At 47.9% G+C, this 16,936-nt stretch overlaps 1 protein-coding gene across 1 annotated transcript; it reads left to right on the forward strand.

The window, feature by feature from the left end:
• Positions 1 to 10,224: 10,224 nt before the first annotated feature.
• Positions 10,225 to 13,212, forward strand: LOC124707836 (gibberellin receptor GID1-like). The gene is made up of 2 exons (XM_047239528.1): positions 10,225 to 10,661; positions 11,277 to 13,212. The coding sequence occupies exons 1-2, from the start codon at positions 10,623 to 10,625 to the stop codon at positions 12,303 to 12,305; spliced, it is 1,068 nt and encodes a 355-aa protein (XP_047095484.1). The 5' UTR covers positions 10,225 to 10,622; the 3' UTR covers positions 12,306 to 13,212.
• The last annotated feature ends 3,724 nt before the right edge of the window (positions 13,213 to 16,936 follow it).

Below are 16,936 nucleotides of genomic sequence, written 5' to 3' on the forward strand. Positions count from 1 at the left end.
CGTACTAGGTTATTAAAATTATACTCATTTAATATTGGACTAACTGTATATATAGAAAAAAGTATAAATACTTGTAATCTAAAAATAATATTGTAATGCCACCATAAAATATATTTCATATTGTGTGCATTTGGTATTGTAGATGTTTATATTTTTTCTATAGATACTCAAACTTTTTAAAATATAGCACACTATTTCCACGCTAATATTGTGTTATAACATATCTAGAGCCCACGCTAAATTTTAGTACGGTATTATTTTTTCTCGCTATGGCACTATTTAGGAAATAGCATGCTGCATCGGGCTAAAACATCATAGAGTTAGCACGTTATTTTTTCCAGCTTATTCACTCAAAGGCCCACGTTTTTATCCTTAGGAAGAAGTTGGTTCTACTTATCGTGGTGATGAATTACAATATGTTGATTTCTCTTGTGAATCGAAAGATGACATCGCTAATGCAACTGATTTTTAATAAAGAATTATGCTAAGTTGTTGCAAAAAAAGAATGGAAATACTTTTGTACACCCACGCATGGGTGTGGGTGTTTCCGTCACCGTTCATTTATTCCACGAGATTCGTGCCAACCATAGTATATGGAAAGATTCCTTTATCTCTCCTCTTTTTATCCGAATCTCAAAGCACAATGGACGGTGATGGAAACACCCACACCCATGCGTGGGTGTACAAAATCCACTCTCAAAAAAGAACTATTTTTTATATGGCCATGCATGCATTGTTCCACCATTTTTGGACTATATTCTCTATTCTTGCTAATATCATTTATTCTTTTTGCCTATATCTCGTGTTTTTTTCAAAACACTATTTTAAAATAGCACGCTATTATCATGATATACCGTGTATAGCAATTAGAAGAGGCCAATGCTATTAAAATGCTGCTTTAAACGAGGTGCACCTCTGATCTAAATCAGTTGTCGCAGGTTCAATGAATGGAGAGAAATTCAGTCAATGTTTTATGTAAATTCATGATATTTAATTTAGATCATAAGGTTTTATTATATTCAAATGGGAAATAATTACTACATGGGGAGAACCATTTTAGAAATTTACAAAAAAATAATTTTCCATTTTGCTATGGAGCTCGGGCTACATGCAGACCCTTTTTAAAAATTAAGGGCAATATTTTGAAGTTCCATAAAATCCAAAGAAAACCTAGATTTAGCTAGTGATCTGTTAAACGCATTTTTTGCGAAACACGCAATTACTTATAAATATTGTATACACTCACACATATGAACGCATGCACGCACATCCTATCCGTATGAGCACCTCTGAGAGACCGAGCCATGACAAACGTCTCGCTATCGATAGGAATATCACCTCCCACTGAAAAATATTCCGTCTTTTACGAGACAACAAAGTGTCAAACCTAAGATTTTATCATCCAAGGACAGGTTGATTCTCCGTATTATACGAACTTTGAAATTATGTTTTTAGATTCTTTTAACACAGGCTCCACATTTGTAAAGAAAGTTATCATATGCGAAGCCAAAATTATAGTCATCATGCGCGCCAAGCGATAGCAGCTACACGGATACAACGTGTCGGTGAGCAGCAAGAAGTATACGTAAAACACATAACCATACACATGCTGTAGTCAGTTCCGTCTCTATCCTTCGAAGGTCCTATATGACAGGTGCATGCATGTTAACACACACACAACACTTTATATATGATACATTTAGGACCAGATCTATCTGCCTATTAGGCTGAAGATTTCCCTGGCCAAGTAACATGCGATGCAATGCATGACGCTTACCAGTCACACAAAAGTCTACCTATCAATCCATGGCTATGTGTGCCATGTGTGTTACAATACGAAAGCAGAGTAGGTACTTGCTCTTCCAAGGAAGAAAGTGAGCGTACTTGGTCATACTAGCACGGTCGTCCTCCTTCAGGTCCATTGATTATAGGTGACACCAATATGTGGTTCAGAATTTCTCTTATAACTACTTTTTTACTTGAAGAAAATGATTCCCACTCGTTCGATGATCGATGCTTCAGTGAGGAGTTATGTCGTACGGCCAGGGTCCCAAGTTATGGCAAGGCTGGGCCTCAAGCTCTAGACCAATTAATATCATGGGCTGGGCTTGACCCAGTCCACCCGGCCCAACTTAGGTAAGTGAGTGTTGCTATCAAGAAGTAATTATATCTTCTAAACAAAGTCATTGCATGCCATACTGATAATGTAATCGATAATCCAGATTCAAAATAATAACAACTGCTACTACTAGATAATCCCAGCAACCGTTTCCGATCCAAGCTACTACCTCAAAGATTAGTATACGTATTGGTTCAGATGCCAGGGCCAGTCTTTCATTTGAATAGTATAGGCGAGTGTAGTGCGGGCATGTGCATGTACCGCAATAATTGCCACAGTTTATGCTCGCGGCCAAGTGGTTCCAATAGGAAATAAGTTTTATACTAGGTGAAGAACAACTTATATACTTTTTCCAGGAGTTCTATCCAAAGCAAACCACAAAAGTTGCAACCATTGTTTAAACTACTAGCAGTGTTCCTCCGAAGATTAATACATTGACATGGGGACGACCTACATTAGCACCGTCCGTCCATGATTGGATGTAATTAAGCTCATATTTATCCGCTTAATCGATGCTACACTATGCAACAGGTAGAGCCTAGCTAGGGAGTAGGGATGCTCATTGGACGATCGGAACCGGAGAAGAGGCCGCCACGTAACAGTACATGTGGTGGCGGTGGACGAGGTGCGCCGGCGCCGCGGCCGGCCGGCCGGCCGGCAGGGGAAGTAGAATATTGGACGTGGCGGCCCGCGGCCATGTGAACTGAATACTGGCTATACTACTTCAATTCTATACTCTGCTCCTTCGATTTAATAGTAGATGCTTAGACTGCTCATAGTGGGAGTAACTTAGGTAGTAACATCACATATTTCAAGGTGTTTTGGTGACATGGCATAGCAATAAATGAAGAAAGAGAGGGAGGTGGTAACTAGCTATGTTACCATAACATCACACACCCCAAGATAAAATGAATCTACAAACTAATAAATAAGACTTTGCATGATACCATCTCTAAGTTACTTTCCACTATGAAGGTAGTAACATGAACTAGTAACTTATGCATGACACCACCTTATGTTACTCCCCACTATGAGAAGCCTTAGAAGAAAAATCAGGCGGCTTGTGATTGTCTCACCATCATTGTAGTACTACAAAACCTCTCTCAGCGGAAAACCCGGCGATTAGATCCTTTGTACTTTGGGAAAATGTCAAGATTGTACTTTCCCCTTGATTGATTGAGGTAACGTAGCACCGTCTAGAACGTACAGGCTACGCTTGACCTTATATACGGTTTATACGTGTGAGCAAAAGCCACAAACACAGAGCTAGAATTCGTCGAGAAGTCTAAGTAGCTGCATCAAGGCCGGCAGCCAGGCTAGATTAAGGTCAAGATACTAGACAATGGGGACTTTAAAATCTCAGATTCTCAGTTTCATCGTAGCTAGCTGTAAGCCTCGGGACAGGCTTGGACTTTGGCTCTTGGCAGAGTTTGCTTAATTAAGCATACTTAGCATAAAAACGTAAAGTCCAACAGAAGAAACATTGTACTTCATGCGGACAGCTTGGGCTGATTCGGCTAGTATGGAGGTAAATTTATCGTGTGCGTTGTTGTTTTATGTGAGCATGTGACAAAACAGAGTCTAAGCTTGGTTTGACTATGTGTAACGAGAGAATTCCTTGGACGCCACCCCGACGGACCTCAAATCCCTCAATCTTACCCTTAATAGGAAATCGTAAAATGGCTTATTGGCCGATTGGTGAGATATTATTGCCCTGGTTCTAGGGGTTGAAATCTGAATTTCTGCAATTTAAAATGCCCCCTTTACTATTTTTAACCGACAAAGAATTGAACATTTCTAAAAATATCAACATCCAAAAACCAAATATTTTACCATATTTATTATGAAATGTGATGCTTATATTATGTTTATGCAAAGTCAACGTGTTTGCACGCTTTTTTTTTGTCACACTCACATCTTGGTGGCAATGTGAGACCTTCGATAGTCTATGTATGTTCGGATAGGGATAAATTATAAACATGTTTGAACCTACATTTCTTCATTCAACATATATGTAACTTGTATTTTTTGTCTTGAAAGTTTATTTTGGAGGGTATTCTCCTCATCTTAAATTTTATTAGGATAATGGCATCTAAAAATGTCTAACTAGGAAGGTGAGTGGGTGGGGGTGAGAGAGAGTGAAAGGACCATGTCGCCTAGAGGGGTGAATATGTGTTTTAAAAATAATTAAGGATTTGGCATGTAAGAATGTGGAATTAAACTAATGTTTACTTTACAAGCACGAAAACTATATAATCTAGGCTCAACTAAATGCAACACCAACAACTAGAGCTAAGAAAAATAGGCGCAAGATATTTGTAACACAAGTGATAAGCAAGATATAAGTAATTCAAGCACGATAGCTATAACAAGGAAAGTAAACTCAGGTATAGATATAACCGAAGCACGCGAAGACGTCGGAGAGATGCGGGCTACCACGAAGGTCCCTCAAATGACACAAAGACTCACCTTCTTCTCCAAGCATTCCAAGAAGGAGAAAGACCTTTCCCTTATGGCTTGCTTTTCCTGCACTTTAGAAATATCAAACTAGACAACCACTTCACAAGCTCCGCGAAGGAGAAGACCAGGTCTCCTGTAAGGTTACATTGCCCCTACGTGTGTTTTTGGAAATTAATAACAATCCTTATGGACTAATATTTTCATTGAGTTTATAAAAAAAATCTATAGGTATTTCTTGTAGTCCATGTGGTGGATTTAAGTGTGGATGCGATGAAGATAAACATATACCTCAGGTTATTTGCATCAAGATCATCGATTTCAAGAGAAAAATATTATGCCATCAATATCTCGGGAGTTTGATTTCAAGAGAAAAATTCAAGATATGGCTCTAAGCCGGTGTCATGATGGTCTCATGAGTTGAGCTATGATTGACCAAAGGTTTGGAGCATGCAATCAAATAAATAGTTGTTTATGTGCCTCAAGATATTATGATAGAGCATGGTGAGATACAAGGTTTACCAAGACTAAGAGTAAATGTTGAATGCAAGTTGGTAAACACATGAAAAATATCTGTACTCAGTTTTTCCCTCGAGTACTAATACTGGCTAGTGCAATATACTATATTGCAGTTTTACCCTCATGTGGCTGGTCAACAGAGAGTCAACAAATAAGATTAAGCTAGTTAAATGAGTCGTTTAATGTGCAAAAAATTCCAAAAAAGATAAAACCATAGTGGCACTTACTCATGGAGTCTTCTTACGCGACCTGCCATGTTGGGAACCATAACAATCAGAGAGAAATCAAGTTTTACCATATATTGCCACTTCTCAAATCACCTAGTAGCTATGAAGGTGCATGGCTTTCCACAATAAGCCCTTCCCAAAACAGCCTCCCCCAAAACATACTTTGTCTGATTGAGGCCACAATTTTCAAACTCATGTATATTTGTATTGCAAATAATTTGAGGTAGACCAAGATGGGTTTCAGTGTACAAAACACACATTTTCTATTTTTAAATCTTATATTTGAATCCCTTAGTCTGTTTACTACTCACGTGACTTTGGTTTCTTGATACTACTCAGTTTTGTCCTCTCCCTTCACAAATTCTCACAGACGTCCAACCTTGCCCCTGATTGATCTAGCCCTTGTCACGTGGATCGTGCCCGCCGACTGTAGATCGTATGATCTAACGGGCAGGATAACCCCTCTCTCTCTCTGATCGGGGCCACCACCCTCGCTCTCACTGTCGGCGGCTAGCTTCCACCCTATATGTATGCTAAATACCCAGTTTGCCACCAGATTCAGCAAGTTTGGTTTTCTATATTATTTTTCATGCAAAAAATGATAAACCATCACCGATTTCTTGTAGCCATTACTTTTCACGCAAAAAATGATAAACCATCACCGATTTATTGTAGCCATTACTTTTCACGCAAAAAAGTTCAAAAAATGTAAAAACAAAACAGTCTACCTATCTTTGTATAGAAGATCATCGGTATGATTTTTGAGTTCATTTAGAGAAGGTCGAAAGAACCTAACTTGTTATAAAAGCTGGTTTCAGTGAGACTAAACGGCATGCGCTTAAGCAAAGTGATTTTTTCGAACATCTCCAAATGACCCCAAGTTTGGCCTACATGATGCCATACCTACAACAACATGGAATATCTAAAAAGTTTCAAAAAATTTGAAATTTAATGTGAAAATAATGCCATACATGATGCTGTTTTTTGAGGTTTTGACCTGAAAATCAACTGGGTATTATAAAGGGAAATAAAAAGTTCAAAAAATAAAAATCACCTTGTTACAAAAGCTGTTTTCAGTGAGACGAAACGGCATGCGCTTAAGCAAAGTGATTTTTTCGAACATCTCCAAATGACTCCAAATTTGCCATACATGATGCCATACATGTAACAACAAGGAATATCTAAAAAGTGTCAAAAACTTTTGTCGAACCGTATAGCTCTATCAAAAAGAACCTCACCATGGTGTTAGTAAATTTTTTAGTTACAAATTCCGTATTTTACCTAACATTCAACAGGAAACTTGTTTCAAATTCATTTTGGCGTACAAGAAACAAATTCCACCTTGATTCGAGCACCACAACCTCCAAACGATGCCGATATCGGCATGGTCAGAACGGTTATGCTCGCCGACACTGCTAGGTCACCGTCGGGATGCACCCTCAATCTCGTCCCCTCATTCGATCACTGATACACCAGAGATACCGCCGAGGCCAATGCCGAACGTACATGCTGATGGCAATGCCGAACATGCACGCCGCTGTGGGCACGTCCACGCCGCCCCGCTATGGTGGACGCCACAGACCACCTCGAGGTCTTTACCTTCGCCACCATACTCCCCTAGCACCCATCTATACACACCAGAAAAGAGAGACACTTGTTTTCTCTACATTGCTCGCGTTCGTGTCTGACACCGTCAGTCGAAGTGTTGAGGTAGTCATCGATGTCTTCGACCATTTCTTCTCTTCTTTGCATGGTTTAACGCGAATAGTTCATATATATCTAATACGTCTGGTATCGCCTCATGCAGTTCTTTGTGCACGTCGATCTCATCTCGGCACCCCGCAGGACACCTCCTCTGTGCCATCGTTGTAGAGTTCCATTTAAAAATCTAATCCTACCCGTGTATTGCCCCTTGTATCAGTGTCATGGCCCCACTTGTCATTTGATATACCGAAGCCCCACTCGTTCGTGTTTTGCTCAGGGATACAACGATGCTTACGGTCAAACAAAGATGGATGGTCTGACGTGTCTTTACGGGCTCTACGTGGCCCCACTAGTCAGCAGATAACGGTCAAAGTTGTTGACCCGTCGGGCAACCGGGCGTTCCAGCACTTGTGAGGGTTTCAGACAAGGGCTTGGACAAAACTGCGGAAAACTAATGAGCTTGGAAAAACTGAGTACAACTAAAGACCCGATGGCACGAAAATCGAAATCCCTTTATGTTCTGGGAGTTGCAAAAAGATATCCATTCCTAGTAGTTTGTCCTGATAAACTTGTTGTCGTCGCGTTAGCCAGGAGGGAGGTCAGCCGACCTAGCTGCTTCCATACAATTGGGGTACACCACTTCCGTTGAAATTTGCTGCATATGACACTGCTCGTCATTGATTTTTTTATTTGCATGTACAACTGAAAATGAACATACCATCAATCGCAACGTACATCAGGCAACGACAGCCACTCCCAGCGATTGTGGGTGTTACGAGGGATCATCGTCTTCATGTTGTTGTAAGATAGGTTAATGCTGATGGTTGCCAAATTGATCATATCCTGAATGTCAATCCACTTATGTTCATGAATTGTAATACCATGTGCAGCAAACCTGACACAGTTTCCCTCTAGTGTGAACAGTTGTGAAATAAATTTCTTTTATTTTCAAGGAATTCTCGCAGCGCCAAACACTGCTTGTCACGGCTCCTGCATTTACACGAATCAATCTTGTAAGATACTATATGCTGAAAGTATATGTAAATATCGAAATAGTATACCTATTATATTGTTTGATATATATAGGGTTAAATTTGCCAAGAAATTTTTTGGCAGAACCATGTTTTGGGCAACTTAGAGCATCTCCAGTCGCGTCCCCCAAAGCGTCCCCCAAAGCAATTTGGGGCGCGCCGTACTGAAAAACTGTTCCAGCCGCGTCCTCCAAAGCCCATTTTTGTCCGGCGCGCTCCGATACGGTGTCTGGCGCCCCGAGCCCGTCCCCGCCCCACAGTGGACGCACCGGGGACGCCGGACACACCAAAAAGCGAGGCGGGGAGTGGCGGGGCCGACCCGTCAGCGGCACATTAAATTTTAACCTAACCGTCGCCTACCTCGCGACGGAAGTTATTGGCACGCAGCGATGGTGCAGTTCCCGCAGCGACGGTGCAGTTCTCGCAGAGGCGCAGCGACGCGTCTCGTCGCGCCTAGCTCTGCGTGTCGGCGTTAATGAGCGCCACCGCGCCCCCGCCTCCCTCCGGCCTATAAAAAGGGCCGCCTCTCGTCGTCCCTCTCACACACAAACCCTAGCGCCTCTCTCCCCAACCCTAGCCGCCACCATCTCAATACGAGATGACGCCATGTCTGGTAGAGGTGGAGGCCGAGCTCGCGGCCGTGGTCGTGGCCGCGGCAGAGCGTCACGCTCGCCGTCGCCTGCCACGCCGTCGTCTTCACCGTCGGAGATGGACGTGGAGCCGTGCGTGCTGTTCGAGTTCGTCCTCGTCCTCAAGGGCGGCCCACGCGGCATCCAGAGGCTGCCAGACTACTTCGCCGGTGACGACCGCCTGCGCACGATGCATCTGCGGGAGGCTGCGTGCGGCTACTACCGGTGGATCGTCGACGTGATCTACGACGCGCGCGGCAAGATGTACCTCAACATCGGCTGGGAGAAGTTCACGCGCCACCACAGCCTCGAAGCAGGCTTCATCCTCCTGTTCTCCTACTTCGGCGACAGGGACATGAGCGCCAAGGTCTTCGACGAGACGCGCTGCCGTCGGGACTACCACGGCGACGGCACCGACGAGGAGGACGACCGATGATGAAGAGTGTTGTTTCTTCGCAGCGAATACGTGCACGGAAGTTTCTGGATGTTCGCCTCATCGGTAGAACCAACAAGGGCACCATCCTCCCGCTGGATTTTCCAGTTTGGGTGACTGGGTGTGCCCTTGAGTGTTCTTTTCTTAGCAGCGAACACAGGAAACCTTCGATGCACAGCCTAGTTAGGTTTAGTTTTTTTTGCAAAATTTTATATTTGTGTCCACCATGGTTCAAACTATGTATTAGTTTGTGAAGAACCATGTTCCAAACAGTGTCTTCCTGTAAACCACGTTTCCAATTATGTATTAGTTTGTGGAAATTGAAATAAAAATGGCAAAAAGAAGTATTTTTAATGCTTGGGGCGGCGTTTGGGGAACGCGGCTGGAAAGCGGCGTCCCCGAAACGCGGCACGAACAAAACACGCCTCCCAAACGCTCAATCCGGTGCGGATTAGGGGACGCTTTGAGGGACGCGACTGGAGATGCTCTTAGTAGGAAAAAACAGAGATGAATCGCCTCATTGAAGATCTGATTAATTCTCGCAAAAAAAAAAATCTGATTGATCCCATTTTCTCCCTGAAACAAAACATAATAGCTTGTGCAACAAAACCAAACATGCAGTATGTTGGGTCGATCCACCATAACTGGGTGAGCAGGGAACCCACGCGTAGATGATGCACGACCGCACAGCAGCGTCGCCATGGCAAAACACAGCATCGGCATATCTCCACCGCACAACAAACCATCCACGTACGTACACCCTACTACTATCATCATTTTGGTGCACCTAACAGTTCGTCCCCTTCCTCTCCTCTCCTCCAGGCTAAAAGAAAACTGCCAAAACGGCAATAAAGGCAAGCCAAAAAACAAAGAAAAAGAGACCCCGAATTTCTCACCACGGCAGGCCGCAGATCCATCCAAACTTTGCGAAACCGTCCAAAACATAAAATATTCAAGAAAAAAAAACCATTAGGAGGAGAGAGAGAAAAAATAAAAAAATATTGGCAGCGAAATGGGGGTTGGGGAGGGCTTGGGCCCCACCCCGCGCGAGCGAGTTTTACTTTTCGAGCCGCCCGGTTTTGTCGTCTCCTCCGTCCTCCTCCTTCCGGCCTCCCCCTATTACCTCCCTCCTCGCGCTCGTCTCGTCCTATTCCCCAGTTCGTCTCTCCGTCCCTCTGCTTCACGCCACAGCTCACCGCGCCCGCCGCCCTCTTAAGCCCCTCCCTCCGCCTCCTCGTACTCTCGCTCTCACCACCTCACTGCTCCTGCTTGCTTCGCTTCCAGAGCTGGTTCGTTGGCGCCGGATTCGGAGTGCCCCGGAGGAGATCGGCGGCGGCGGCTGGGGTTCCTGCAGGACTCGGTGCCCGGGATCCTGCGCCGCGGTTCTTGGCTTTGCTGGAGGCCCATGCCCTGAGCGAGGCGGCAGGCTCTGTTCCCCGGGGAGATCTTGCAGCAGTAGCAGCTGAGGAGGAGGAGCCGAGACCCAATCCCTCCGGCGCCGACATGGCCGGCAGCGACGAGGTCAACCGCAACGAGTGCAAGGTCCGTCGCCCTTTCCCCGTTCCACCCCCCTCGTTTGGCGCTTCCTGCGCCGGTTCGGGGGCACTAGCGCAGCATGTGTCTCCTCCGTCCTTTGCTGTTTGGGTTCTCTCTCGTTTTTGGGTCTTCTTCCTTCCTTCCTTCCAGCGTGTGGTGTGGTGTGGGTGTGGGCACCCCGCCGCGCGATTCTTGATTTGTCGCCGCCGCTTTACTTACGATTCGGTGGTGGAGGAGGGCCTGCGCTGCGATTTCTCGCTCCGTCGCTGCCTTTGTTTCCCCTTTGGGCTCAATCCCAATTTTATTCCCCGACGCCTTGCCGAGGTTGTTTTTGGGATGGGGGATGCTACTCCCTAATACAGCTACCAAACAAGCAAGGGATAGCAACAAATCATTCATCCATATCCATATCCATCCCTGCCCTGAGCGAGCGAGCGAGCACAGCGCGCCCGCAAAGCTTGCATTTTTTCTAGCTAGCCGCGGCCGGAACGGAACATGGCGCCTCGCATTGCGCTGCTGGTCGAAGGAGGAGGAGTCGCGTGATTGTGCTTTTTGTTGTTGTTGCTGGTGCTTGCTGATTGGCGGTGGTCTCACTGTTGCTGTTCTCGCTTTGTCGTGCAGACGGTGGTGCCGCTCAACACCTGGGTGCTCATCTCCAACTTCAAGGTCGCCTACAACATGCTCCGCCGCCCCGACGGCACCTTCGACCGCGACCTGGCCGAGTACCTGGACCGCCGGACGCCGCCCAACGCGCACCCCACCGAGGGCGTCGCATCCTTCGACCACGTCATCGACAACTCCGTCGGCCTCGGCGTGCGCATCTACCGCGCCGTCGCCCCCGCCCCCGCCAACGTTGCTCCCGGCGCCGCCGCGGCCACGCTGCCCATCCTGGAGTTCCTCACGGGCGCGCCGTCCGCGGACCCGCTCCCCGTGATCATCTTCTTCCACGGCGGCAGCTTCGCGCACTCCTCCTCCAGCACGCTCATCTACGACCACCTCTGCCGCCGCCTCGTCAAGCTCAGCAAGGGCGTCGTCATCTCCGTCGACTACCGCCGCGCGCCGGAGCACCGCTACCCGTGCGCCTACGACGACGGCTGGACGGCGCTCAAGTGGGCGCTGGCGCAGCCGTGCCTGCGCAGCGGCGCCGACGCGCGCCTCCGCGTCTTCCTCTCCGGGGACAGCTCGGGCGGCAACATCGCGCACCACGTCGCCGCCCGCGCCGCCGGCGACGGCATAAAGATATACGGCAACATCCTGCTCAACGCCATGTTCGGCGGCACCGAGCGCGCCGAGTCGGAGCGGCGCCTCGACGGCAAGTACTTCGTGACCATCCAGGACAGGGACTGGTACTGGAAGGCGTACCTGCCGGAGGACGCGGACCGCGACCACCCGGCCTGCAACCCCTTCGGCCCCAACGGGCGGCGCCTCAAGGGCCTGCCCTTCACCAAGAGCCTCATCATCGTGTCCGGGCTCGACCTCACCTGCGACCGGCAGCTCGCCTACGCCGACGGACTCCGGGAGGACGGCCACGACGTCAAGGTGGTGCACCGCGAGAAGGCCACCATAGGCTTCTACCTGCTGTCCAACACCGACCACTACCACGAGGTCATGGAGGAGATCACCGACTTCCTCCAAGCTAACCTCATCTAGTACATACACTTCTGGTTGTCCCGATGCAATCAATCAATCCATCCATCAAATACTACTACTTCTACTCTACTGCTCTACTACTGCCTATAGGAACAAGAAGCTGAATCAATGGTAAGCTTGACTTATAGTACGTCTCTCTTATACTAGTATCGCCTAGCTGGGGATCATCTTGGAGCCCGGCAATGGCTCGCCGCGCTGTCTTTTGGCAAAGTGATCACACGCTCCAAACTGATGAATCCCCATGACAGTCTCATGATGATAAACAACTCGATAGCCTCGGGCCATCCATCGCCTTCGTCCCACTAATTGTTCTTGCTATCCATACATGTTTTGCCTGTGGCCGAGTCAAGCCAGTGCCTTCCCTCCGTCGTGTTTCCGCATTTGACAAATCGGTTGATGGAGTGGAGCATATTATTTCGCCTTCATCTTCCTCCGCACCAGCAGCTGCTGGCTGCATCCTATGTCTATCTATCAGTGAGGAGATTGCCGTCTAACGTTATGTGTACAGCGATTGATCATCTACGACGGAGGAGGAGGGTCTTTTGTTTGTTTGTTGCTGTTGTTGTGGTAGCAGCTGCTTCTTTCAGCTACGGATTGGACGGTGCGAGCTCTCAGCTCACCCGGACCCGATCCGTGTCCTACTACCCATATGTGGTGATGCTCCAAGTCCAGTCTAGCCTAACTTTCTCGTCCCTTTTTCCATGTAATTCTGATGAGATCCTCCTGTACTGTCTTGTATACACATGTTTCAACTGCCGATGCTGTAACCGCGTCTAGTGCTACTACTTTGATCAATATTCCTATGCTTCTTTTTTTCCCCATCCGCTTTGGTGTCGGTGAATGTAAAAGATGATTGCGCGCATATGGCAGCGGTTTATCGCTTTCTTCAATTTGAGCATTGCGGAAAGCTCTGATTAGGACTACTGTATTAGTAGTGGTACTCATTCAGTAGTACTGCTGGTCAGTGGCCTGAGCTGATGATAATAACTGATTTGTCGTTTCCTCCACGGTAGCACGTGGCGAAACCTCCCTTGTACGGACAGCTAATTCTGTGACGGGCGTACTTGGGTCCTGCGATGGGAGGATGATTTGTCGCGTCCCCGCTCGTCTTACCGGATTTATCCCGTTGTAATTGTGGATTTCGCTCAAACCTGAGTCTCTGCCTCCTCGAATTAGGCTTTCGCCCCGCTATATTAATATAGCAACCACACGATACAACGAGCACGCTGGGGCCGCAACACAACCAAGCCCAAAAGAAAAGACACAAAAAGAAAGAAAAGAGAAACAAATGTCGTCATCGGCAGCTCGACGGAAAACGAAGTCGAGTCGCCACCGTTGCGCCCTCCGGACATGTCCCACCACGCTCCTCGCACTCGGATCGCCCCCATACCAAGCAACACCTCCAACAAGGAAAGCGACGATGGCGCCGTCTGTCGCCGGACAAGTCCTAGGGTTTCCCCGGTATGCGGCGGGGGTGGTGAAGGAGGTACACCCGATGCCCTTCGGGAAGGAAGGATGGCACCCGCGAGCGTCACCGCATCGGAGCCGAACGAGCCGGCAAGGATTTCTCCTAACCCCAACCACCACCACCCCGAACGATCCAAAGAGCCCACCCAACATGTCGCCCACCGACATGCGCCACCACGGTCTTGACTACAACTTCGCCGTCTCACTCGCGGATACCATCGCGAGGCCTAGAGAAGGAGAGGGCGGCGGGTAGAGGGGCAGCGAGCACCGCGGCCGCGCGGGAGGGCACTACCTCCACCGCCTTCGCGGTAGCCGACCGGACGTAGTAGCGAGAGACACACCGAGCCCGAGCTGGCCCGGCCGGGCCCAAGCCGGCCGGTGAAGTCTCCGCCGCCGCGCTGCAGCAGGCCGGCGGCGATGCCGCCACCACCTAACCCCGCCGACGCACCTCCGCCACCTCCGGGGAACGACCACGGCCGCGCTTAGGGCAGCCCGTCCAAGCCCGCATTGGGCCCAAACCGGTCCGGATCCGGGTCGAGGACGACCTTGCCGGCCGCACGCCGGCGACCGACCCTGCCGCCTACCCGCACCACGCCGCCCCGCCGCCAAGGAGCGGCGCCATCGCCACCGAATCCACCCGGCCGCGCCGGACCGACGACCGCCGAAGAGCACCGCCGCGGGCGCCGAGCTCCGCGCCTCCTTGCCACGCGCGCGGGGAATGGCCGGCCGCCGCCGCCGGCACCGCACGAGCAACACCCGGCGGCCCGCGCCGGCGGCGGCGGAGGGGAGGAGGAGGGGAAGGAGTTCGGGCGGCGGCTCTAGGGTTGGCTCCTCTCGCCCTCGCGGGGGCGAGAGCGAGCCCGAAGCGTTTTTTTTTCCGGAGCAAACCTGAGTCTCCGACTCTTTATATTTTCGAAATATAGTACAGCCTTGCACACGTTTACAAAAACACTTACATACACGATGCATGCATGGCATAATCTATGAGCACCTCCAAAAGACTGAGTCAAAACTGATCCAACGGGTCTTGATACTAACGAAGTCATCCCAGCTGGATCACTGTCGACAGAAACACAGTCTTCTGTTAAACCTAGGGTTAAAATTCTAATGGTTAAAATGATCCTGCTAGCCATCTAACAAAGGTTGTCTCTCGAGTCTCCGCCTCCCTGATCACTCTGCGATGGCTGGTGCTGGTATGAATGTATGTGGCATTATTCTGCTCTCCGTGCATTTCATGCAAGCATTGCACAGGAGGTCATTGCTTGCCCATCTATTTCCGGCGACCCGTGGAAGACAGGTGTACGGGATGAGCTGAAACCAGAGACAGACAAAGAGCTGCAGCTACGGCCCCAGTTAGATCCAAAGAATCGACAGCTAGCTGCGCTAATATGCAGAGCAGCAAACCATATCCGCGTTGCACAATGTGTCGCCCTAATCACGGCCATCTATAAAAACCACTACACCCAAACGCAAACCATTCATTTCTCATGGTTGAATGCACTTAGAGCATCTCCACTCGCCGGCCTAGCACCCCCTCTCCGGACAGATTTCTATCGTGGAATGAAGTAAATTTTCCTAGGTGCGCCCCCAACAGACCATAAATCACCGGATCGGGCCATACTTTCATCTGGCGATCGCAGACCGAACCTACCGCATCGGGGAGCGCCGAAGATTCCCTCGTGCTGCACAGACCACCTCTCCCCGTGTCGCCGCCATCTCGATGTCGACACCACCCCTATCCTCTCTATCGCGTACACGCCGGTAGAAAGCCCTCACCCACCCCTAGCTACTGCCAAGTTCGCCGCCGTGCATCACCATCACTGTTGGAGGAGGAAAACGGCGTTAATGTTGCTGCCGAAAATGAAGAGCACATGATGATCCTCGCGTCCCTGGCCAGCCTACGCCGAGCAAAACTCAAAGCCGCGGCGTGGCAGCTCTGCGCCGGGACGCCACAAGGCCAAGGCGAGGCATCGCCTGGAGGGGTTCATAATGTTGTTGATGACACTTGCCAAGGGATTCCCTTGACAGAGTGTCTCGATTATCTCCTCGGCAACGATGCCAGAAAATAGTCTTGATGACGTTGGGACTCCAAGTGCAGAGTGTTGTGTCAGTAGAGTATTTTTTCCACAAGGGTGACTCGAGGTTTATATCGAACTCTCGAGTAATTGAGTATAGAGTTATCTCCCCCTCTCTTCTTCTAGCAGTCTTGCAAAATAAAGCAAAGCCTTGTGTCCCCAACTCCACCGTGTGATTGTCAAGCACAAGGTTTCGTATTAGTAATAGTAAATAAAGTAGTAACACAAGAAAATAGACAAGTAAAGTAAAGTAAGTAAAAATAGTAAAAGGATGATTGGGTTTGGGTTTTGTGTGCAATTAAGACAACTAAATATTTTCCTATTTTTGGATTAAAATAATGCAAATATAAAGTAACATAAATGCAATGGAAAGATGTTTCTTATGATTAAAATTGGATCGGGATTCATGGGTTCAATTGTCTACTCTTTCTATAAAGTTGTAGATCACGTCCTACCATAGAGACAATGCAACACATCTCTCTTATACTCCACAAGGAAGTGAAAACTCCGCGGAATCTTGTATTACGAATTAACATAGCATAGCCATAAGTACTTTGACATGATGGTTGAATATCAAATATGCTTCCTTGACCAAACAAGACCATCACTTTTGTCACGTGATGAACATAACACATGCATTCATTTTATCCCTAGTGAGATAGCAAAAGAAAAGACAATGACATAATAGATCATGAATTTGTTGTCAATATTCAATCACTAAAACCATGCTAGTCCAACTAACACACTCCTCCCCACATATGTTCTTGCATAGAAGTTGGATCAGAACCAATACTTAAGAACGGAGTACATAATATGCATCTATTAATACATTTTGCACAAAATAGAGTCAAATATCATAGAATAAAGATCCACCATATATGAATTACATATATGGCCATAATCATCTTGGGCAACTCATATGGTACTAATATCTATGAAGAACATGAGAGAAATAGATAAGGCTACTGCCACAAATCCGTAGTTAGAGGTGGAATACTCCCCCTTGATCATGGTGTTGATGAGGAAGACGTTGGAGAAGGTGGAGATCCCTCCGGCGGCGGTTCCAGCGGAGTTTCCCCCTCCAATCTT

This window comes from Lolium rigidum, chromosome 4 (genome assembly GCF_022539505.1).
Source record: "Lolium rigidum isolate FL_2022 chromosome 4, APGP_CSIRO_Lrig_0.1, whole genome shotgun sequence".
NCBI lineage: Eukaryota > Viridiplantae > Streptophyta > Magnoliopsida > Poales > Poaceae > Lolium > Lolium rigidum.

What these genes read in the sequence shown, in the direction of transcription:
- LOC124707836 (XM_047239528.1), top strand. Translation starts at nt 10,623, where the DNA reads ATGGCCGGCAGCGACGAGGTCAACCGCAACGAGTGCAAG. An exon ending in TCAACCGCAACGAGTGCAAG is followed by an intron (nt 10,662 to 11,276) that starts GTCCGTCGCCCT and finishes TTTGTCGTGCAG; the next exon opens with ACGGTGGTGCCGCTCAACAC.